At 41.4% G+C, this 23,265-nt stretch overlaps 2 protein-coding genes across 11 annotated transcripts; one reads left to right on the plus strand and one right to left on the minus strand.

Moving 5' to 3' along the window:
- The first annotated feature begins 87 nt into the window (after nt 1–87).
- Nucleotides 88–13,565, plus strand: arhgap22a (Rho GTPase activating protein 22a). 4 transcript variants are annotated; one of them, XM_026189046.2, is made up of 10 exons: nt 88–794; nt 5,773–5,969; nt 6,643–6,730; nt 9,700–9,828; nt 9,968–10,178; nt 10,277–10,409; nt 10,489–10,562; nt 10,907–11,028; nt 11,160–12,147; nt 12,271–13,565. In XM_026189046.2, exons 1-10 carry the CDS (start codon nt 662–664, stop codon nt 12,488–12,490), a joined length of 2,295 nt encoding a protein of 764 aa, XP_026044831.1. In that variant the 5' UTR covers nt 88–661; the 3' UTR covers nt 12,491–13,565. The 4 variants fall into 4 exon arrangements, with proteins under 4 accessions (XP_026044831.1, XP_026044832.1, XP_080144419.1 ...); XM_026189047.2 differs by having other exon boundaries at nt 9,703–9,828; XM_080288293.1 differs by lacking the exon at nt 88–794 and adding an exon at nt 2,423–2,911 and having other exon boundaries at nt 9,703–9,828.
- mapk8a (mitogen-activated protein kinase 8a) lies at nt 12,872–23,204 on the minus strand. Of its 7 annotated transcripts, none has more exons than XM_026189058.2 (12): nt 23,049–23,204; nt 19,273–19,439; nt 18,891–19,020; nt 18,691–18,749; nt 18,441–18,579; nt 17,613–17,778; nt 17,307–17,378; nt 16,363–16,545; nt 16,125–16,249; nt 15,944–16,007; nt 15,216–15,293; nt 12,872–14,762 (listed from the first exon to the last, which is right to left on the minus strand). In XM_026189058.2, exons 1-12 carry the CDS (start codon nt 23,082–23,084, stop codon nt 14,584–14,586), a joined length of 1,398 nt encoding a protein of 465 aa, XP_026044843.1. In that variant the 5' UTR covers nt 23,085–23,204; the 3' UTR covers nt 12,872–14,583. The 7 variants fall into 7 exon arrangements, with proteins under 7 accessions (XP_026044843.1, XP_026044837.1, XP_026044839.1 ...); XM_026189052.2 differs by lacking the exon at nt 17,307–17,378 and adding an exon at nt 16,925–16,996 and having other exon boundaries at nt 23,049–23,203; XM_026189054.2 differs by lacking the exon at nt 23,049–23,204 and adding an exon at nt 21,477–21,712.
- Nucleotides 23,205–23,265: the final 61 nt, after the last annotated feature.

The following is a 23,265-nucleotide window of genomic DNA, read 5'->3' on the forward strand; positions in this document are numbered from 1 at the left end:
CTGGTTGCCACTTGATATCCCAATTTATTTTATTTATACTGACGATGTTTTTATGCTGTAAGAAAATATGTTTCACACAATTTTCTGACCTGACATCACCCCCTTGATTTACATATTGGAAAACCATTTACAGCGCTTTATTTTGCTGTCTTGTTAGTGATACGAGCAGTACAGTGATGCCATTTAAAGGAGAAACTAATATTATTTTTGTACACAAGTCAGCAGTTTTCACTTCTTCATCGGGCCAGCTCACTTCCTGAGTGAGAGACAGACTAAAAATGAGGACAAGGACAGTGGGAGAACCCCACAGCTGTGTGTTATTTCCCTATAAAGCAGTACCTATCACTGCAGATGCCTCAGACAGTGTGACTTTTTTTTTTTTTTCGCTGCACGGAGAGTCTGGCTCCAGAGAGAGAGAGTCGTCCGGTCTATCCATCCAAGACGACATGGCAAGTAATGCTCGCATGACAGTCTCTATTTCCTTCCCTCTATCACCGTCTGTTCACATCAGCATTCCTGAGAGACAAGTCAGAGGCGTTACTGATAGCAACTATAGTGGTCCCTTTTCTGTGAGCATGTGAATGTCATTTGATTTGTTTCTTGGAGATTGGCTATTAAGCAGAGGACTGAGACTTCAGTATTGTCATTGTTTAGAGCCTGAATGTGCTTGCTTGCTTGTGTTATGGCTCTAGAGATGGCCCCGGTGGAGAAGGATACCTACGGTGCACACAAGTTCAATGCCATGAATCCTAACAGGACTCCATATATCAGTGACAAAGCAAAGGAACTAGCAGGTAAAGCTCAGTTTTTAACTTGTTTTGTGTTGAATGTCACCATATAATACAAGCTGATTATTTATTTTAAGCTTAACTTCATCTGAGCTCTCAAATGAAGTTAAGTAGTAATTTTGTTTTGTCTTTTTCATCAGTGTTTCTGTATCCATCTGTGTGATCCTTGTACTGCCTGTGAGAGTTTAAGCTGTTTCTATGGCCAAAGTTATGTTATTACAAATGCTTCTCCTTCATAAAGTCCTAACGTTTGGTGTCATTTGTAAATAACGGACTGTTACAGAAATCTCAGTCAGCTCTTTCTTCTTACAGTGTCTCTGTAATGTATATTGGTCTCATCCACCCTCTTGATTTCATGATTTGGAGGCTTTTAAACAGACTACAACCTTAGAACAAGCTGAACAGGAACAAGAACATCACACCCTCGAGACTTTTGGTTTTTACCACACAAATTACTGAGTGATTGAGGTAGTTTGGCATTTACTGTCCGACTGTAAATCTCACCCTGAGTGAAACAGGATACTTAATATGAGTGTTTACAATACAGTTTTGTTTGATTTGAACATATGTCCACCCAAAATCTGTTCTGCCAAATGTCTGCGATGGATTATATGGTCAAAGCTTACATACTTTAAAAAAACACACAAAAAACACAGAGATTTAAAAAGACATTCTTTTAAAATGTTAATGTTAGGGCGGTCCAGTGGATGGGGATGTTGCCTCCCAGCAAGATTGGCCTCAGTTTAATCTCCTGACAGGGGAAAAGCTTTCTAAGTGGATTTCAGTGTTTTCCACTTTATGTGGATCCACTGCTCTAATGCTTTTGAAAAGTCTAATGGACTTTTCTCCAAAGTCCGAGTGATTGTGACTTAATTTTACTTTATCTGATAATAGCTGTCAGATCAAGATGTTGCCTTACAAACTTCATACACTGACTTGTGGCTGTGGATGATGCACCATCTCTCCTCCCAAGCAGACAGTTTTTTCTAAAGGTTATTAATGGATTTCTAGTTCTTGTCTTGACTTCCTCTAAGTGACATTTTTAATGACATTTTCAGACAGAGGAAATTGAAACCTTTTTATAACTTGTCTCTGATTGTTGTGCATCAATAAGCTTCATTTTTAGATCCTCACCAGGTGCTCGGCTGACTCAGGACCTCAGGGGAGTCAGCGGTAGGTGCTTCTTCAGGTCTGAAGAAATAGAAAAATCGTGAAGTTCTGAAGATGTCCTTAGGAAAAAAAGTTGATGTTGATGAATTTAGAACTAGAAGGATATCCAGACATTTTCACATACATTGCAGTTTTTTTATATGTCTATTCTAAAGTCTTAAAACAGCTGAATAAATGTTACATTTCTAAATGCCTGCTTGTCACAGGGGTTGAATGTATTTAATTCCATTTAAAGATATCAGCAAAACTTCTGAGATTTACAGCTATACGTCGACATCGCGGTGTCACATCTACTTTCACTGCATCATAACACTTAGTGGTGAGACTGATGTCAGTGGAATCAAATATATTGATCTGAGGTTGTACATCAGGGTTCACATGAGCCCATAATCAAATCTCCACAACCAGCTGTGGGGATTGTGAAGACTGTGGAGCAATAGCGAAGCTAAAAACACAGAAAAGGATGACAAGACAGAGGACACCAAGCCAGACGTATTTATAGATGGTGAGAAATTGATACTGAGAGTGTGCAGCAGAAGGCAGAGTGACTGATAAAGAGACAGACCAAAGAGAAAGAGAGGGAGAGAGTAGGCAGGGCTCTAGGTATGTAAGGAACAACAGCGTACTGGGCCAGTGGGACAGAGAGGGGGAGTCAGACGTAAAGGAAAGAGGGGATCCAGAGGAGAGTGTGAGGTTAAGTGTGTGTGTGTGTGTGTGTGTATGTGTATGTGTGTGTGAGTGTAAAATCAGACAGAGTGCAAGACTGTGAGCCAGGGAGAGAGATGCTCGAAGAGGATGAGGAGTAACAGGGCGAGGCAACAGCGAGAGGAGCCGGTAGAGCGTGTATGTGAGGAATAGTGTGTGAACAGAGGGATGCGGTCATGTCTCTGTGAGAAGGAGCAGTATAGCAACGGTAACCATGCTGAGCCCCAAGATAAAACAGGCACGCCGGGGTAAGCACAGTCCCTCCTCCCTTTCCTCCATCCTTCATCCTGGCTTCATTTTTCTGTCTTGCCTTCCTTTCTTGCTGCTTTCTGCTTCTTTTTTCTTTTCCTTTTTTATTTAACTTGCTGCTGCTGCAGAGCTTAGTCTGCTGTCTTTTTCATTGTCTATCATCAATACTGTCATTAGTGCTTTCACTGATAATGACATGCAGAGCAGTGTGTCCTTGCATCCTAGTGAGCATTTTACTAGCAATTTGATTCATTTTCTTGCATGATCCTGAGTGTAGTGGCTTCAGCTGTTCTGTGGAGAGCTCACTGAGTGTTAACAGGCTCTACTATAGGGTGATGTAATCCGACATGTCTTCCTCAGGTGATTACACTACCCTTATTCCTAGAAGATTTAATTCTGATGGAGATGAGGCACGTTGTAGTAAGCATCGGTGCTGGGAAGATAATTATCAGTCTCAAAATCACTTGTATTCTGACGTGTGCACCTGAACGCATGACTGTATCTCTGTTCAAGGTTTCCCCCAGCTATTCGGCTGTGGGTTTTTGGCAGGTGACAGAGATCCAATTGGGAGGAATGCGTGACTCTCTGCCCCTGTAAATCCCAACAGCTCACTCTCAAACATAGTTCCTCTAATGCTGGGTAAAATCCATTTGTGACCACAGAAGTTGGGACACCAAATATATGTTCCTCTCACATGATATTGTGAAGATTAATATGGAAGCTGTAAATCAGAGGAACAGCTCCTGCCACCGAGATCATCATGATGCAGTGTATAAATACTTCCTGTGCTCTTCATAGCAAGCGGTTGCTAGATAACACACAGTTTGGCACACTGTTGCAGGTGCCACGGGCAGTTGTGACAGCTGCCACCTTAATTTGAGGAAAAAATGATTATTATTGAAATTGCTGTTCCGATACATCTTCTTCGTGAAGCTTCATTTTTCTGTGTCTTTAGGCGAAGATGTTCCTTCGTTTCCCCCCTGGCAGCTGATCACTTGTTCTAGACCAGCCGTAAAAATCGGATCATAAAAGATGATGGGGTGGAGAAGTGCCTCCTCTTTCTCCTTCACGAATACAGTCAGAGAGTGCAGTAGCTGTAGTTGCTTGCCATGTCTTGTGCGCTTGCCATCTCTCATTTGCTGTAATGGTATCCTCCTTTGATTAGATTCCCAGCTCTGCTCTCCACTGACCCTTTTATGCAGCATCTTTTAGGGCAAATTCAAACAGCATCTCAGAGCTGGGTCTGGATCCTACTCTGTTATGCTGGAAGACATTTACAAAACTGTGAATGATGTAGATGAAGCTTCTCTATTATCTGTATAGTTGGATGATTACTGAAACATTTGAGTGGATAACATAAGGGCTTTAGCAAATATTATGTGGTCCTTTTGAGATACCATAGATTCAAAATTGAGAGGAAAACCATTGTGAACTGAGCTGTGTTTATCATCATCACTAATAAATGTATTATTGCACCCTTATCTCATTCAAATGGTAATGACATATAATACATTTTATATTAATAACTGAATTATTTCAATAATACATAAATAATTTACATTTCAATCATTTAAAGGTTGGAGCAGCTATCCACAAGGTAAAACCTCATAGAATATATTCAAATACCACTACTGTTGCTACCACCACAGTGAGACCTTGTTACTTTAGATTAAACTGTTTATATATACCTTTACAACACTTACAATCGGCTTAAATTGCAAACTACTCAGTGGTGAATAAAATAGTTTCAGTCAGCTTCACTGCAACCAAAAATGAAACCAAACAGCAAAACGCTACAGTAATGCACCATTAATAATCTTAACCAGCGTGAGCCCTTTTACTTTTGATACTACGGTGGGCGGATGTATAGCTGTCATGTTTGCACCAGAACGTATGACTATAGTTCTGTTCAAGGCTTACATTCACTCAAATACTGCTGAAGATGCTGTACTTTACTTCAGTAATACAATTTTTAAGCTTTACTTTCTATGTGTTTTGTTTTGTTTTGTTTTTATATAGAAGTATGAGACACGGTTACATTATATCTGCTGTATTTATAAACCTTGATGAGCCTGCTTCAGCTGTCATTTTGGAAATGACTGCTTCACACAGTCATTCTTCTTCCTTCTCAGCAATCATGACTCTGCAAAGGAAGGATGTCCAGCAAGGGGAGAAATAGAAATGAGGAGTCCAGACAGAGAGCTGATAACAGAGCGAGAGAAAGAGAGAGGGAGGGAGAGGAAGAGAGAGATGAAGAGAAGAAACAGGAGAGGGAAAGGAAAGAGAGATCTCTGTCCAGGCCTTTAAAGATACCTTCCCTGCTGTCCTCAGCAGAAAGCAAAATGCAATTAACAAGGAAAAAAGATGCCATTGATTTCTCTCTTCTCCCCTCTGCCTGTGCCTTGTGTTTATCTCTCTCTTTTCTCTTGCTGGTTGACTCCCCAGGGATCGCTCTACTGTCACAGTTTTTGCTCCATTCCTTTGGCATACAGATGCTAATATATAATCCATATTTTAATTCCGGCTGTAGCAGTCAAAGCACAGTCTGATCCAAAGCAAAACCTGTCTATGTATAGCAATGAGACTGGAAATAATGGATGCCCTTGTTAATATCTGAAACAAATTAAAACATGTACAGAAATAGACGAGTTTCTTAAAACAAGATGGCTTTGCAGTGAAATGGAGGCATTCCCTTTGTAGGCTGAATTCAGATGAAATCTTGATGCATGGCCCATGCTGTGGGCTTAGCGGTACCCGAGGGAGACTACAAAGAAAGATTTAGAAAATTACATATCCCGTGTCTTTGTGGAATACTGTCTCTGTCACTCTTTTTCTGATCTCAATGTGTGTACCCATGCAGCGCGGTCCAAAAGCATGGTTCTCGGAGAGTTGACAAGGGTTTCCAGGCCCTGTTCTCCTCTGGATCATGAGAAAGCGCTGAAGGCGGGCTGGCTCAAGAGACAGCGGAGTATCATGAAAAACTGGCAGCTGCGCTGGTTTGTCCTGAGGACCGAAGCTCTGTATTTCTACAAGGATCAGGATGAAAGCAAAGCACAGGTATTGCAAAATAGCACATATGAGATATTGACACCTGTTGCAAGGCTGCTCTGTTATATTCCATCGTATTCCCCCTGAAACATCTGAGCCAACTTCTTGAACTGATCCGATTAGTATTTAGAACCCAAAACTGATCACTCGACTGTGTTTTTCAACTAAAATAAAACCAAATGTGTTTTCCATTCTCTTAAATAGCCAAGTGAAATAAAAGTGACCGTGTGTTGTTTTTTTTAAAAACTGTTTGCTAAATGAAATACTTGGTGTCGAGCTATGGCTGGGTAAATATCATTATCTTTAACACAGAAAATCAGCTCCATTAAGACCTCCCCACAGTCTCCATTAAAGCCATAGCGTGTTGTTACTGCCCTGACACATACACTGATTATGTGGTAACTACCTACCCTGTGGTTGTGTCTGAAGCACTTAGTTTTTGACCTTTGACCCTATCTGTGCTGAAAGGATCAAAAATGCTAGTACATCAGGAAGCACCAGTAGGATAAGTAGATGAAGAGATGTTTCCCTGAGTCATTCCTCCCTCCATCATCATTGCCTCCCTCTGTTGGACAATTGCCCAGAGTCCCGTGTACTCAGCGCTCCATAATATTTAACATTCACTACACGCCCTTGTCCAGAACCTCTGATATCTCACACCTTCCTCGCCTTTCTCCGGCAGGGTTGTATTCCTCTACAGGGTAGTCAGGTCAATGAGGTGCCTGCCAATCAGGACGAGCCTGGCCGCCACCTTTTTGAAATAGTTCCAGGTGAGTTGGCATAGTGACAGTTCTGTTATATAAGGAAACAAGTAAGTAAATAAGCCTTGTTCAAGAGATGCTGAACAATCTGTTTAGCACCGAGTGCCAAATAGAAAACTTCGCACTTGGCTCCCTTTAGATTTTTAAGTCAAACTTTATGTTTTACCTAGCGGTACTTTTCTCTGTGTTGCTTAAAATTGTGATCAGACTATACATGCAGCAAACCTCTGTTTAACCTGTGCTGATCCAAGTATCTCTTGTACCATCTGGTAGTTTTAGATGGTCACAGTGAAGAATGATTTTAGGACATTAAGATGCCTCCCTGATGTCATTGTTCAAAATGTCACTATATATAGATATACATAAATCATGCTTACAATGAGCTTAAAGTGCAATGAATTCTAACAGATAAAAGTACCCAGCTGTAAATAAATGTGCCCCACTGCAACTAAACGTAAAAGCAAGATCCTCCAGTAATGCATGCATTAATAATTAATGTAATTAGAATATAATGTATCCCGGACTGGGGCCATTTTCGTACACAGTGAGCACTTTTACTTTTGATACTGATAATGCTAAATGCATTCACTAGGTGTATGTTTGAGCCACTGTACTCTATGTAGATATTACAGTTTTTACTTTGTTAATTCTAAGGCTTCATATATCACGATGTGATAAAAATAATAATAATCTGATCCTTAACGAGGTCTAAAACCATTTCAATACAACCTGAAGTGAACAACAACAACACATACATATTACATGATTATTTCTTTAACCAAAATGAATCCAAAATGCCAAAGCAGTGTATAAAAACTATGTGATTCACATTGACATGATCTTGTAAAACCACTTTTAGCAATAATAACTTCACGTTATTATTTCTTGTATGATTTTATCAGTGTCCTAAATTATTGTCAAAGAATTGTGTCCCACTCTTCTTTACAACATTGCTTCAGCTCATCGAGGTTTGTGGGCATTCATTTGTCCACAGCATGCTTGAGATCCCTCCACAGTATTTCATGGTTGAGGTCTCGACCTTGACTGGGACATTTCACACTTTGATTCTTTTTATTTTCAACCATTTTCTTGTAGATTTGCTGCTTCATCTAAGCTTTATCTTTCAGATTGATGACCTCACATTTGACCTCAGGTCCTCTGGCTGCAAAATAAGCCCAAATCACAATCCACCACTGGGCTTGACAGTTTGTGCTAAAATGCTGTGTTTGATTTTGTCTGTTCAAAGAAGGTTTTTAACCCTCCTAAGTCAAGCTGCAATGCTCTTTTTGGAAATAAGATGCTTTTTATTGGCAACTGTTCGGACAGGTCATTCTACTGTCATGAACTTTAACTGTTAACATGCTAACTGAGGCCTGTAGAGTCTTATCTCTTAAGGTTTTTGTTTGTTTGTTTTCAGTTTCTCTGAGTATTTCATGGTCCGACCATTGGGTGAATTTACTGGGACTTCGACTTCTGGGGAAGGCTGGCAAAGGTCTTAAACGTTTTCCCCTTCGGAATAATCTTTCTAACTGTAAAATAATAGACTTCAAATTGTTTGAAAATCAACAATTGCATCTCTAAGATCATTAGTGACATATTTCCTCCTAGGCATTGTGTTGGTTAATATCTGAATCCTCCACAGAAGCAAACTGCCAAACATCTACTTTCTAGATGATCACTGTCTGATGATCAGGAAATTAAATAGATTTGATCAGCAGTACCTGGCTCTTACTTACCTCCTTAATTCCTATCAAAGTAGTAAGGGTGCACTTAATTTTTGACACACTGCCTCTGCATTATGGCTTAGCACGTGTTAAATAAATAACAACACAGTTTTGTAGTTCATCTGAGGTTGTATTTACATAATTTTAAGACATGCAGATTCTTTTTTATCATATCTAGATGCATAAAATCCCAATTTAAAAGGGGGTGTACTTTCTTTTTACCATGAACACCTTCCTGCTGCTCAATGGATTTAAATATTAATATCCAAATGTACTTTAATTTTTTTATGGAGTACTTTACTTTTGTTTATTTACCACCTTACCTAAAATCAGCTGTTTCATTTCTTTTTACAGAAGCATGAATATCAAATTTCCATTGGAATATAAGTGGATTTTTTTCCCTCATACATTCAATTTAGCTGTTCCAGAAATATATAAAACACATTTATTTTAGGAAAATGGCTGGCAATAAAAATGTAGAGTTTGTAATAAATGGTTTATTATGTGCAAATACACTGCCCTCAGTCTCATGTGACCTTGTAGGAAAAGACTGTCTAGTTGAAAAAAACAGTGTGAAAACACATGTGAGGAAAGGTCCAGGACAGAGAGAGAAAAGAGTGAAAAGCATGCTGCAGTTGCTGGTGTCCCATGGGAAGCCTTCTCTTTCTGGGTTGTTTGTCTCTCACACACAACACACTATGCACCACAGTGCAGGACTTAGCAATGAATGCGGGTACTAATATGTATTCTCCACAATGAGCCATGTGCAATCCTTGCTAAACCCACTTTTCAAATCCTGTGTTTTGTATTGCTTTTTCTAAAATATGTGAGTTAAGTTTTATGCTTTTATCTCTGCTGAGTATTTCCACCTCTTCAAAGGCAAAGGGGTACAGCGGGAGAGAATTCCACATAGGGTAATCAAAGCTGTGCTGAAATGAACTAAATGTCAAACTGAAATGTCATCCCGGGTGGCATCAAGCTGTGTTCACCCAGAGGAAGAAAAGGCAGAGCTGCATGATTGTGTCTTTGTACTTTACAGGGGCGCTTGAGCTAATGAGGTTATTGAGAATACTGATATTGATGTTAGCAGCTGGATCTGTAAACAAAGTAATTCTGCAAAGTCACTTGCAATCTAATTTGCAGAGGTGCTATCTGTTTTGTGTTTGATTCCATATGATTAATAGTGAATTTGAAATGTGCTAGTCATTATTCCATAGGGACCAAGACAAAATTGAAGCATGGCTTTCTTTTCAGCAGGGGCTGGAGAAAAGGATCGAACTGGTATAAGCCATGAATCATTCCTGCTGATGGCCAGCTCCCAGAGCGACATGGAAGAATGGGTCAGAGCCATACGTAGAGCTATATGGGCTCCACTTGGTGGAGGTTTGAGTCTTTAAAATGTCCTAATATAGACACACATGAACACAGAAGGGTCTGCATGCCTTAAAAAAGGGATACGGGGTTTGCATAAGAAAATTTTTGAGCTATTAGTCACATGAATTTCTTGGTTTTGTGACTGAAGGTGTCTTTGGGCAGCACCTAGAGGAGACAATGTTGTATGAATCCCAATGTGGCCCTCAGAGACTAGTCCCTGTGCTGGTTGAGCAGTGTGTATGCTTCATCCGTGAAAATGGACTCAAGGAGGAAGGCCTTTTCAGGGCCCCCGGACAGACCAATCATGTTAGAGAACTGCAGGATGCCTTTGACCGCGGTGAGAAGCCAGTGTTTGACAGGTGAGGCAGTGGGAGGGGGAATTTTATCCACAACAGTATGCTAAGCTATTATCTGTATGGAATAGTACTCTATATTGTGCAGTCCTTTTCTCTTTCAGTTCCACAGACGTCCACACAGTGGCATCACTGTTAAAGCTGTACATACGAGAGCTGCCAGAGCCTATAATCCCATTCTCCAAATACACACAGTTTCTCTCTTGCGCTCAGCTTCTTACCAAGGATAAAGAAATGGTATTGAATTGTCTACTTAAGACTTTACTGGTACATTTCAAAATCTGTTCTTAGCAATAAACATCTACTTTTTTCCAAGGGTATTACAGAGCTCGGCAAACAGGTGAAATCACTTCCTCAGGTCAACTACAACCTCCTTGAGTACATCTGCAAGTACGTAAAGTGTATCTTGTCACCTATATATATATATCAGTGCTGATGTCATTGGGATGGGACTCATTATTCTGCCTTCACGGCTTCACAACTGATGATTTGTCAGCTTATCAAACCAGAGACATTCATTACACCCACATTGTCTTCATCAGGGGAAGTGACATCACTGTGCATAATTGCATATCTTCTCTAACTCCTTACATTATGGAAAAAAAATCCCACGCACCAGTCACAATGAGACCTCTCAATCATCCAACCTGATTATTTTTTAAAGCCAGCTTTAGCAAAGCTTAGCACTGATGATTATATGAAAATAAGTTTTGCTTTTGGTTGTGTCTGTTCAGGTTTCTGGATGAGGTGCAGTCTCACTCCAATGAGAATAAGATGAGTGTTCAGAACCTGGCCACTGTGTTTGGACCTAATATCCTTCGGCCCAGAGTGGAGGATCCAGTCACCATGATGGAGGGTTAGAGAGCACATCGATCTTTGCTAATTTAATGCAAATTTGTGAATAAAAGCATGAATTTCAATCAGTGTGTACAAAGTTTCAAGATAACTTGAGAAATTTGTTGTATTTTTGTTTGCCATTCTAAACAGGAAGTACGCAGGTGCAGCACCTAATGACTGTGCTGATTAGTGAACACTCACGACTTTACCAACGTGAGGAGCCAGAAACAGAGATTAAAGTTCCCATACAGCGCCAGGAGAGCCAAAGGTGCAAGGTGGAATGGCTTTCACAAGAAGACCCTGACCACCCACATCCCTCAGGGACAAGCTCCAAAATGCCTAATGAAAAAGCCCAACCTTCCACTTCTTCTACAGACATTAAAGTAACAGCAGTGAGCCCTGTTACACTGGACAAGGGTGAGGAAAGTCAGACTGAAGGGAAGAGCAAAAGCAAGACAGAGGAAGACATCAAGACTGAAGGAAAAGTTGGAAGCGATGCAGCTGTTAGCCCTAGCAAACAGGCTAAAGCATTGCCTTCCTGGAGATCCACCTTCAAGGGCAGTGCAACCTCAGGTGGGCCAAGAGGGAAAATAGGGGGATCTGCAGGGGACGTGTCGGCTGCCGGGGGGAGCAACTGGTTAATGAATGGTCTGTCATCCCTCCGAGCACACAGACGTACCACCTCATCTGGGGAGAGACTAAAAGACTCAACTGTATCGCTAAAGGATTCAACCCTCTCCCTTAAAGAAACTACTCTTAAAGACTCTCACAGAGACTCTGATGAAGATTCTTCTCGAACATCCTTGTCTCACAGAGCTCTCCACCAATCCCACAGACTGTCTGCTTATGACAACGTGGCCCCCTCCAGTCTAAGTCTACCTGCTGACACTTCGTCCATTTGGACGTCTTACGAAATTTCATTGTCTGAGCCAGAAGGGAGTGATAAAGCAACAAAATTAGAACCGAGTCAAGAGAGGCCCACACAGTTGAAGGACTGTGCAAATACTTTGGATCACAGTCCAAGCTGCAATGAAGATGATGATCTTGCAGAAACAAATGAAGATGCCACAAGCAAGGTGGCCCAGCTCAAGCAGGAACTGAAGAAACAGAGGGCGAGCTATGAAGTCCGTATCCGCAAGTACGAATGAGTCATTTGTCATTCTGTTTAGAATAGCCATTCAAAATCAAAATGTATTATTTATTTATTCATTATTATTCATACATGTAATATTTATTATTAATTATATTTATTTCATTTGAGGTTGGAAGAGTCCTGTTCCAACTACCAGTCCCAGATAAACCGCCTCGAGGAGGAGCTAGACCAGGAGAAGAAGAAGTTTCACATGCTGGAGATCCGACTCAGGAACTCAGAGCGGGCTCATCAAGATGCAGAAAATCGCAACATTCTCCTTCAGCAAGAGATGGAGGAATTCTTCAAAACCCTCGGAGATCTAACTACAGGAGCAACACGGACCAAATAGACCAGACCAGCCTGCCTTCATCTGGTCCATCAGTGGAGGAGGAGCTCAGTTACTGGGACGCCCAACCAGCCCCAAAGCTTTGAAGACCAAATACCTCTAGCGCAGTACTAATTGCCATCTTTTAGTACAGCTCTCTTGTGCCTACACTGACCAGTGCCGGTGCCAAACAAGAACTCCTCTGGACCAAGCACCTCTTATTTGTCATTCCTTGCTGTTATACACCATAGGTCATTTAATTAGCAATTGAAATTTCCTTGTAAGAAACCAGAAAAGGCCTTACTAAAAATTATGAGGTACATAATACATAGATACGTTATTGTTGATGCTGATATTCTAGAAAGAAAGGTAAGCTTTTAGTAAAAGAAAGAATAATGTGAGACGTTAAAATTCAACTCTTTTATTTGCAGGAGTTGAAGGTTGACAGTTTCCATTTTCTGATGTATATATTTGGTCTGTTAGTGAGGCAAGTGACCTTCCCAAAAGACACCATAAAAGGTTAACTCGTTGCTGACAGTGTTTGGCCAATCAGAAGAATGCATTGTACCAGTAGTGCTGAATGGCTCTTTTTTCCCCACGTGTACCTGCACTAATATCAGATTTACTCAGAGGCAAAATCCTGCTTAGTCTCTTCTATTGGTTTTATTTCTAAGGACAATGAAGGAGGAGCAAAAAAATAAAAAAAAAATAAAAAGTTGAATTGTGGCCAAGAGTCAGGACAGCGTCACATTCCCCAAAGTGCATTTTGGGAGCTGATGCTAGGGGTTACTGCCTGGAGTGCCCTACCATGAAAAAAAAAATCAGGCAAAAAGGACATTTTGGGAATTTGAGCCTTACAAAAAGTTATCCTGGCAAAAGCAAATGTCTGTTTCCCAACTCTCTGAAAGCATAAGTACAGTGCAATCTACAGTAAAATGTACAGATCTGTCACTAACTTTACTAATCCATGAACTATACTGCACAGAAAACAAAATGCATATAAATAGTGCTTCTGGATTAAATGTACATTACATACAATGCATCCTAGCTTGAAATAAACAAATAAATAAATAAATACAGAAAACAATACAGAAAAAAATATATACTTTTTTGCATTTCTTTCAAAATGATGTGTGCCAAGATACTGTTTCTTCACAAACATGTTTGAATGAGTGCATGTGTGAGGTAGAACTCAGAAAGATGCACCACAGAAGAGAGGAGCATCGGCAATGGAAGAGAACTAAAAATCATGGAATTGAGTAAGGGCACTTAAATTAAATATCTTAAATATCAGACAGCTGTAGATAATATCAGACAGTAGGATAAAGTGACTAATTTAGACTTGGTGTCTGGTGATGTCCCCAAAACAGCACTCAATCTAGCCAGTAGGGTTGTTACAGCGCTCACAGTAATCATCGACTCATTCTACATTTCTACTCGCTCTCTTTTCATCCAGCTCTTGCTCATCCAACAGACCGTCAACTACAAATTACATCTAAGTAAAAGAACTAGTCAGAATACAATCAGTTTACAGTACGCTATAGTAACAAAAAAAAGGTCAGTGTCAGGGCATTGACCGTTAGACTGTTTGCTATAAATATGCTAACTTGGATGCAGCAAGGGGCACTTTCTACAAGATGAGGAACAATATCAAAATAAAATCATCGGTTTGCATCAAGATCCAAGATCAAGTGTGCTATAGTTTACTGTTAGACAGAATTAGTGTTCATTCAAATGCCCCACCCAACCCACCCCCCACCCAAAAAGAAAAAACTATACAAAAATATACTCAACATAATGGTAGTGCTAACGGTATGGCATCTGAATTTGTAGTACTAGCTAAAAAAAGAAGAAAAAAAAATCAGATCCATCTCTTTCATAACATACATCACAGTTTCACATCAAAACTCTCTGCAGCAAAAATACAGTAATAATGATACAATTGCAAACCACAGTCATTTACAGCTTTATATGGGGGGACAATCTGTACATTAAAAAGCACGGCTCTACAAACTAACATGACAAGTTTCATTGGCCTAAACCCTCTCCCATCACACACGCTGATGAGAAAGGACATTTCCGCGTTGTTCGCGTGTATGTGCACCGCGTGTCTAACGTTATCTGCAGCAGGCCAGCGCGCCCAAAGAGGTGTGACCGTCTAAGCTGCTGTCTGTTTCCGAGGTCATGGTGGGGTCACTGCTTGGGTCAGTGGGCTCTGTGGACATGGACGAGATGTCGTTGGCCGAAGAGGAAGAGGAAGATGTGGGCTGAGGAGGGCTGTCAATCACTGCTGCACCTGTGCTGCGAAAAACACACATCAACGCCTACGTTTCGTCAAAAATACACAGGTTAGTGATATTTTCTGGTCTTTTACAAGAAAATAAGCTACTTTCTGCTACAAATGATTTATATTAGGATGGGACTGGGCAAGCAGGATGTGCATCATTTACTTTGGCTCGGGAGGTTAAGTGGGTCAATCCCACTCTCTTCAGCTCGTACTGTATAGCCCTCTAAGAGGTCAGTAAGACTAGAAAGCCAAGATATATCAGTGCAGTCCATCCTGATGTCTCACTGGCTTTGCTAATAAACCATTTGTGCATTACTCAGTCATGCACAGAGAGTGGGTGTCTGAATCTTATGAAACTACAACTTGTCTTGTTATCTGATAAACAAACATTATGTGAAAAAAAAATATTGCAGATGAATCCTTTCCACCTTCTTATCTCCCTAAGTTCTCAAGATCACTCACCTAAAGGAGACGGCTGGCCTCTTATAACTCCGTTCCTTTTCCATTCCTCCCATTCACTCACTTCCTTATAAATCAGCTCTGCAAAAAAAAGGAAATTTGTTTTCATTCAATCTGGTGGGAGGGAAAGAGGAATCATCATATGCTTTCCCGTATAGCTGGAGTGTACTGCATACTGTACGGTCCAAATAGCAACATGTTACTAATTTGGACTGGCTGTGCTGGTGTGACCCTTCTAAAAATGATTGAGGGGTCATTATCACCTGGCAGGGATAAGGATGAGCTCATCCTGCTGCATAACTGAAAGTGATATTTACTCACAATCTTAAGTCCTCTCATGCCCAATAGAGTCAGGTTTCCCACAGTGGAAAACACTAACTGAGAGGCTTTAAAAAGGTGTCTAAAGTCACTAAATACACCATCTGGCAGCCATGGCAAAGATGCAGAGCTTCACCTGATGTTTCTTTGCATTTATACAGTCAATCCTGCTCTACTGGATCTCTTTGGATATGTTTTTTTGTGCTTTATTTTAATAGAAATTGATTAGGTCACCATTCATAACATCCTTATCACAAACTCTGACCACCTGGTAATTTGCCACAGCGTGCACATCATACTAAGTATCACTTTCAAACATCATAGCTTTCTGGTTCACTTCTGTGTGGCTTCTGTCTGGCAGGTAAATAATAAATTAAGAGTCAAACATTTACAGTCACAGGAAGCTGTCTAACCTTTCCACTCTTCCACGGTGTGCTCCCGTTCATCCAGTTGTTTGTCCGGGATCTTTGGTGGGGGCTGAGAACGAAAAAATGGTTTAAATGGCACATTGGTGGTACAAGAGTGATGCCAAGTTTCCACTTAAAATCTCATGTAACACATTCAAGAATCACGCAGTATCGGCGATCCACTTACCGCTTCCACTTCAGCTGGATCATACCAAACGTTAATATAGGGGTGCTGCAGGGCCTCGTCTACCGAAATACGCTTGGAGGCGTCAATTACTAACATCTTGGATAAGAGATCTCTAGCTTGGCTTGCTGTGGGGGTTAACAAAAAAAATGATGGCAATTAAGATCCCGTGCTATTGATCACAAGGATGTCATTTGATGAATCAGTTATTGGTTGTTTAAGTCATGACAAGAAACACCACCTTTCAGTTTGTTGTGATCAGAGTCGGCAGGGAAGAGAACATCTGGGAAGAGTTTCTCAAAGCTGTATCCAGCATAGCGGGGCCTGTTTTCTACGTACGTTCTTACTGAATGGTTCAGCTTCATTAGAAAGTCCTGAGATGGAGTGCCTAGCTGCTCAATTACCTTGTTCCACTGGTCGATGTCTGAAGCGTAAATGTTAAGGGAAAAGGCCACATACATACGCTCCAAAAGACCATAAGGGCAACATGACATTTAGCTTTCTTTGAGGTGCAAACACTAACAGCTCTACTCACATATCTGCACACAGGATCTATGGTGGCATGGCTATTCACTTCTTTTCTATTCAGCCAATAAATAACTATAGTGTGTACTCTCTCGCCGGCTACCACCATTTATTATCTAGATTTGCCTGCATTTTATCTCGATATGTGGAAGCAGCAAAGGAATGACAGAGGTAATGTTGGTGGAATGGCGGAGTGAAAAACTCTCGGGATGGTGGTGGATCTCTTCACACTAGATGAAGTGATGACACAGTGATAAATCAATGATGGGGAAGGATACGATCAGTGCCAGGGAACAACACACTTCCCCTGATCATCTCAGCCACAATGCATCCCACTGACCATACATCCACTGGAGGTGGACATTTAGATGGCAGGGAGGTGGACATGCAAACAAAAACGGTGAAGAGAAGGAAAAAAAAGGACACAAATGAACAAAAATAAAACAAAGTGAGAAGAATGTAAAACGGAACAGAAGAGGTGCGGCGATTAGAACAGAAGCGAAGCCGCGACAGCCGGATGTGGGTGAGCTCGAGTGGGAGAAAGCATTGTTGAACAGACAGTTAATGACGTGATGATGAAACAGAGAAAAATCTGACAGAAACTTTATAAAAGACTGTTAAAAAAAACGGCGAGGAAGAATTTAAAAGACACAAGGATACAGTCCCTTCCTGGGAAAAGGATTTTATGCCGAACCATTTCCGCTAGTATGCAGCCCACTGACCATATGTCCACTGAACAAAGCCAATAAGAGGTAAGGAGAATGCACAGCAACAGGTTAGTTATATATAAAAGGTGAGTTAGCAAGCAATTTCCCTTTGTGTAAAGAAGCATGCAGCTTAAAGCAAGCAAGATTTATCTCTAAAGCCTCATACTATGGTGCAACGGAAGTTCATTTTTTTACACTGAAAATCTAAAAAGGCAGACGGTGTAGACTAATAAGATACAGCACAAAGGAAATCACCCACCATTGGCTTGGTAGCCCATGCCCAGGATAACCTCAGGTGCTCTGTAGTACCGTGTAACTACATACGGTGTCATCAGGAGGCCCGTCGCAGCTGTCCGAGCCAAGCCGAAGTCTAAAATCTTTAGTGTGCAGTCTGACTTGACGACAATATTACTGGGCTTGAGGTCCTACAGAGGAGCAAACAAGCAAAAAGGCTTAGAACCTCCTTCTCCGTTTCAACAAAAGGCAGACGTGTTTACTGAGATGCTTTCCTTACTTTCACATAAATCTCATGGCAACAGGCTGATGTTTCATGCTAAGGAGAAAATAATGCTTCTTTCTTGAACAATGTTTGATCAATACTCGTGTCAGTAAGCGGCAATTGTCAGGTATCGGTGCCACAAGCACACTTGGCTGCATGTTTCTTGCAGCACTGATGCGTTGCTCTTGTAAATCACAGCGCACCCATTCATTTCACACCTGCTTCTCACTGATCCATATGAGAAAATGATTCAGCTTCCATCGTCAGAGGAGGTGAGAAGTCTGTATCAGCTTACAAGAACGGATAGAAAATCAGGATTTTGTTCAAAGATGTTTTATTAGGAATGTTTGCTCTGTCATTTAGTAGCTATAACAACATATGCTTTATAATAACAATATAATTATGAAGTAATCCGATTTCTGTTGGGGTTTAGTCATTAAAACTGTATTGAAAGACTGCATTCACCACTTAAAGGCGTGCCGGATGACCGTTTGCCCTAACACCTCAGCGTCAAGTATCACAGCAGGTTTAACAGGTCAGAACACTCCCTGGCATTAGTGTGTGTGTTCATGGCCAGCTGATGCTTACCCTGTGAATGATGCCGGCAGCATGGAGGTGTTTTATTCCGCACAACATCTGATAGAGCAGATAGGAGAGCCTCTCGTGGTCTAGCTCCATCTGTATGACCTGGCACAGGTTGGCATCCATCAGCTCCATCACCAAGTATCTGACGGAGCGGAAACCATTTACAGTTTAAGCTAAAGAGGCATTTCAAGAAAACACGTGACAGGATTTATTATATTTAGATTGTACACTGCCTGTGTAACTTGATACTTACACATCTTGGAATTCTTCGAATGATTTTTGTGGTGTAAATACATTTAACAGACCAATGATCTGCGGGTATAAAGTTGCATTAATCAAAATCGTGGCATTTCAAAATAAAATACAACTTGGGTCGCACGCACACTCAAACACACTGAAACCATTACAATGTCTCCTACTGGTGAAAAGTATCTGAGTACTTAGCCCACTTACATTTTTGTGATTGACACATTTCATTAGGACTAGCTCTCTGTACGCCCTCTTGGCGTGGGTCTGATTTTGAAACGGCCGGCTCAGCTTCTTGATGGCAACATTTCTTTCAAGGATTTGGTCGTAAGCAGAGCTGAAGAGCACATAAATCAGCATAAATGGGTGTAAGACATGATAAAAAAATAACGATACTCAAGTTCAACACCTTCGAGGTCTGAGCTTGTAACATAAAGTGGCACAATTTACAACTGATGTGGGCTTGAATTTTAGTTTTATCAGTAACAGAAGGTGTCATTAAATTAGATTGTCGTTGACTAATGGAAAGAGTGACCGCTATTTCTCCAAGCAGCTGTTGACTGAATAAGAATGAGGCTGAACCACTCACCAGACGATACCCTGTGCTCCTGATCCAATGGGTCTTAAATTCTGGTATCGCTTCAGCACGGTGAATGTTGAGTCCCCCACATCGACGCTGTAGAACTCCTTTTCTCTCTTGTTTTTATTCATGGTGAAATCTTTGATTACTGCCTTCTGTGCATCCAAAAATGTCCTCTGTGGAGACGGAGACGCGTTTAAATATTTTGCAGAGCCAGAACTACACAATAGATATCCCACTTGTCCTTCCCTGCTCCAGAGAAAGCAGATTAGGAGTAAAGGAGAAAAGAGAGTGCTGAATTTCACACTAAAAGCATTGCGGGCAATTCCTCATCTCAGCAAACTCTGAAACGCACCAAGATGGCAGATTTGATATCGTCAGCCGTGGTGGCAGAACAGCAGGCCGCGGGGAGGTCTACTTCATCATATGAAGCAACTCAGAGAGTGACTCTATCACATGGAAAATCAAGCCCGGTGATAATTCCGCTGAGTTTGGACCCCAGCCCAGGAATCCAGCTCAGTTCTACAAGCAGATCCTCCACGGGCACATGTTAACTGGGTCAGTTTCCACCATGAGACTGCGAGCCCAGATAATACACAACACATGGATGCCGACTGGTGCGCACGATGTTCATCAAACTGAAACGCCTAAAACCTAAAAAAGGAGAAAAACTAAGCAGCTTCCTTTCACTTTCTTCAGTTCTTACATAAGTGACATAATCACCCTCCCCATTCTCATTCTTCCACTCTTCCGACAGACAGTCCATATGAGGGATATAATTGCCAGAATGAAGTGAGTCAGCTCTCCTTCTGTTCCTCCAACGTCACAAAGACGTCCATAACATCCACCTCCCTCACAATATGAAAATAGACATGCTGCTTCTTTTTATATTCCAGACCGGAAGACAATTGTGCTCATCCAAGTTATGACGGCTTAAACGGCACCGCTGTTGGTATGTAGCGATGGCCGTGATATGAATAGTTATTAGCTGCACATATGACGGATGATCTAAGCCATTATTTTTTGCAGTAATGGCTATCTGTGATGATAATTCGGGCCAGATTATTACAGTGAGGAAATTGCACTTGATATCTTCTTGTGCCCTATATTCATACTTGGTCACACACTGTGTTAATATCAATGTCCCTAATGTGAAATAACCGGTATTGATGCCTAGAACTGCACGTGGCAGCAGCAAATTCCCCTAAAATCAATTGCCTCACTGCTAGATTGCAGTTATGTGTCAGCTGCAGTATTTATAAGGGTTGCAGCAGCCACATTAGTAGTCTCATGCAGCACTCAAGAAGCTGGGAGTTTGGACGGATTTAAAGGCATGCAGAGTGCTGCGAATCATCGAGCAGCCCCAGGCTTTCTGCAAAAGCACAAATACAGCAGGTCATTCACAGAGTTCACTGCCTTCTAATGATTCACCATTTATTTTCTATAAAAAGAAAAAGTTGCTTCACTCTATCGATTTAACAAATAGCTTCCAAAGTCCATACTTCATTCAGTCAGCTCCTAGCGATACATATAAACATGAACACAAGAAAACCAGCATTTGCAATTTACCACAGCAGAATACAATCTCCCATTGTCCCAGCTTACATGCATCACTCATCAACAGACACAAGGGATATGTCAGCCATGTACATGTTTATTAGAGTTTGCCTCGTGGACACTTTTTGTCATATAGCAACCTTAAAATATGCTCAATCAAAAGTTTAGACAACCTGCTTTCCAGCGCATACGCGCAGAGAATGTACGGAAAAAGACTACAAGAAAATGACCGCGCTGCGCCTCAGCGATACACATTAATAACAGAGACCGAGTGAAGGACCGCTATTATTCATCTTCAACCCATGTCAGAGTGTTAACCTTGGACACACGACCCCTCTGCCTTGTCCAGTCGATGGCAGAGATAGCTGACGGTGATAATAACGGCCACATCGCGATATGACAGCCAGGCCCTGATTTTGACACAGTCGGTGATGACACCGGTCGGCTTCTCCCTGAATCTGTGAGCGAACCGTACACGGACTATCAGACTTTGACGACATTTAAAACAAACAAGAGGGATTCTGTTAATCAGTGAGGCTACAATGTAACACAACAGCCGCTCGGTGAAGCGGCGTGAACGTAGCCACTTGTGACCCTCCCCCCACGACCAAACAATAAGCACGTCTGAGGAGCGGAGGTGCGAATCCTCCTCTTACCTCTGTCATCAAATCATCAAACTATCGATCCCCCGGCTGCTCGTTCAGCGGTGAAACGTTCCGGGGCTGCGGGCTATTTGTTTATGCCGCCGCTGAATGATCATTTATTCGGCTGCGCGGCTTAAAAATACATGACCTCACCAAATTTATTGCCTACGTTTCCATCTGACTGCCACTGACAGGCCGGGACGCGCAGTGCGCACGGGGCATGCGTCCCACCAACAAGACGTCACTCGTGCACAGAGACACACCCACCTCCTCCTCCTACATCCATCCTCGCTTCCGCTTATGTATCCAGCTATTTAAAAATAGTTTTGGCCAACTTCCGTTTGAAAAATATATTTATTCTGCATGCTTTATACTCGTTATGAACACAGTGGCAGTGCCGAAAATTAATAAATATTCTATTGTTAAGGGAAATTAATCAGAGCCCTAAAAATAATGATCATACTTCCAGTCAACAAAGCTCAGCAATGCAGAAATGTGATTTCCAGCTTTCAGTTTGTAATGAAAAGTGAATAATCAAAGTGAATGTCATACAATTTACCCACACAGCCATAAAGACAGTGGAAGTTCCAGGCTGTGTGGATCACTGAACACACAGGTCAGACAGAATAGTGTCCAAAACAAAACACCTTGGAAACAGATCCCAACCTCTTCCTAAAACTGACCTTGTTGCAAATCCTTCACAGGGGTATGACGTGAAGGTATGAAGTGAAGCTCTGGAACAGCTTCAAGCAAAGGGAATTCATAGTTTTTTATACTGTTTTCCCTCCTTTGTCAAGTCTGTTAGGTTATTCGGATATTTTTAATAGTCTAGAACTGAAGATATTTCCTTTAATCAATCTATCTATCTATCTATCTATCTATCTATCTATCTATCTATCTATCTATCTATCTATCTATCTATCTATCTATCTATCTATCTATCTATCTATCTATCTATCTATCTATCTATCCATTTTTCAACGTAGTAAATGATGGGTTTCTTACATCAATGATGCTAGTTTAAATTTCTATTTTACCTTAGTTAAACTGTCAGTATTTATCATATATATGCTATATTACAGTGGTTTCAATAAAATTATTTCAAAGTTGGACTCGTATTTTCCCGGAATAGTCACTGATGTAGCGGAACAGAAGATATAATATTGAATCGAAGTCAATATTTATTATCCCCTGTAAGCTGTTGGGTAATTTGTAAAGGATGAATGCTCTGCAGAAATCCACAGCATATTATGAAAAAGGGTACCATCTACAGTCCATCCATCAGTTCCTTCCTTCACCCACACCGGCGTACACTACACCAGCGTACGCTGCACGGAGCCTGCGAAGGCATGTGACTGAGTAAGGACATGAGATAAAATTATGTTAACTTAGCGCTGAGTAGTTTAAATTCTCCCAGCGCCCACCTCACAACCCTGGACGGTCGTTATTCATCTTTGTCCCTGCGTAGGTACAGACCCTGCAGAGACAAGCTGCGCGCAAAAAAAAAACCCCGACCTGGACAGCGATGGATAAACGTCCCAGTACAGACTCCCGCAGCAAGACGAGGCTACTACGGTTTCTTACCCCCTGTTCGAAGAGAGCCCGCAGTGTTATGATCATTGTTGAGGAGCAGCCCCACAGCAGCGAGCTCCTGCCCACTGGCGTGGCCGAGATCGTCCGTTCTACCCGGGCTTCTCTGTAGCGCACCAACACCGGGGATCCACCGCACCTTTGGGCGTCAGACGGATTAGTTAAATCGGTGTAGCTGATCTCACCCCACCGGCTATTGGTGGCTCTGACC

The sequence above is a fragment of the Astatotilapia calliptera genome, chromosome 13, assembly GCF_964374335.1.
Source record: "Astatotilapia calliptera chromosome 13, fAstCal68.1, whole genome shotgun sequence".
Classification (NCBI taxonomy): Eukaryota; Metazoa; Chordata; class Actinopteri; order Cichliformes; family Cichlidae; genus Astatotilapia; species Astatotilapia calliptera.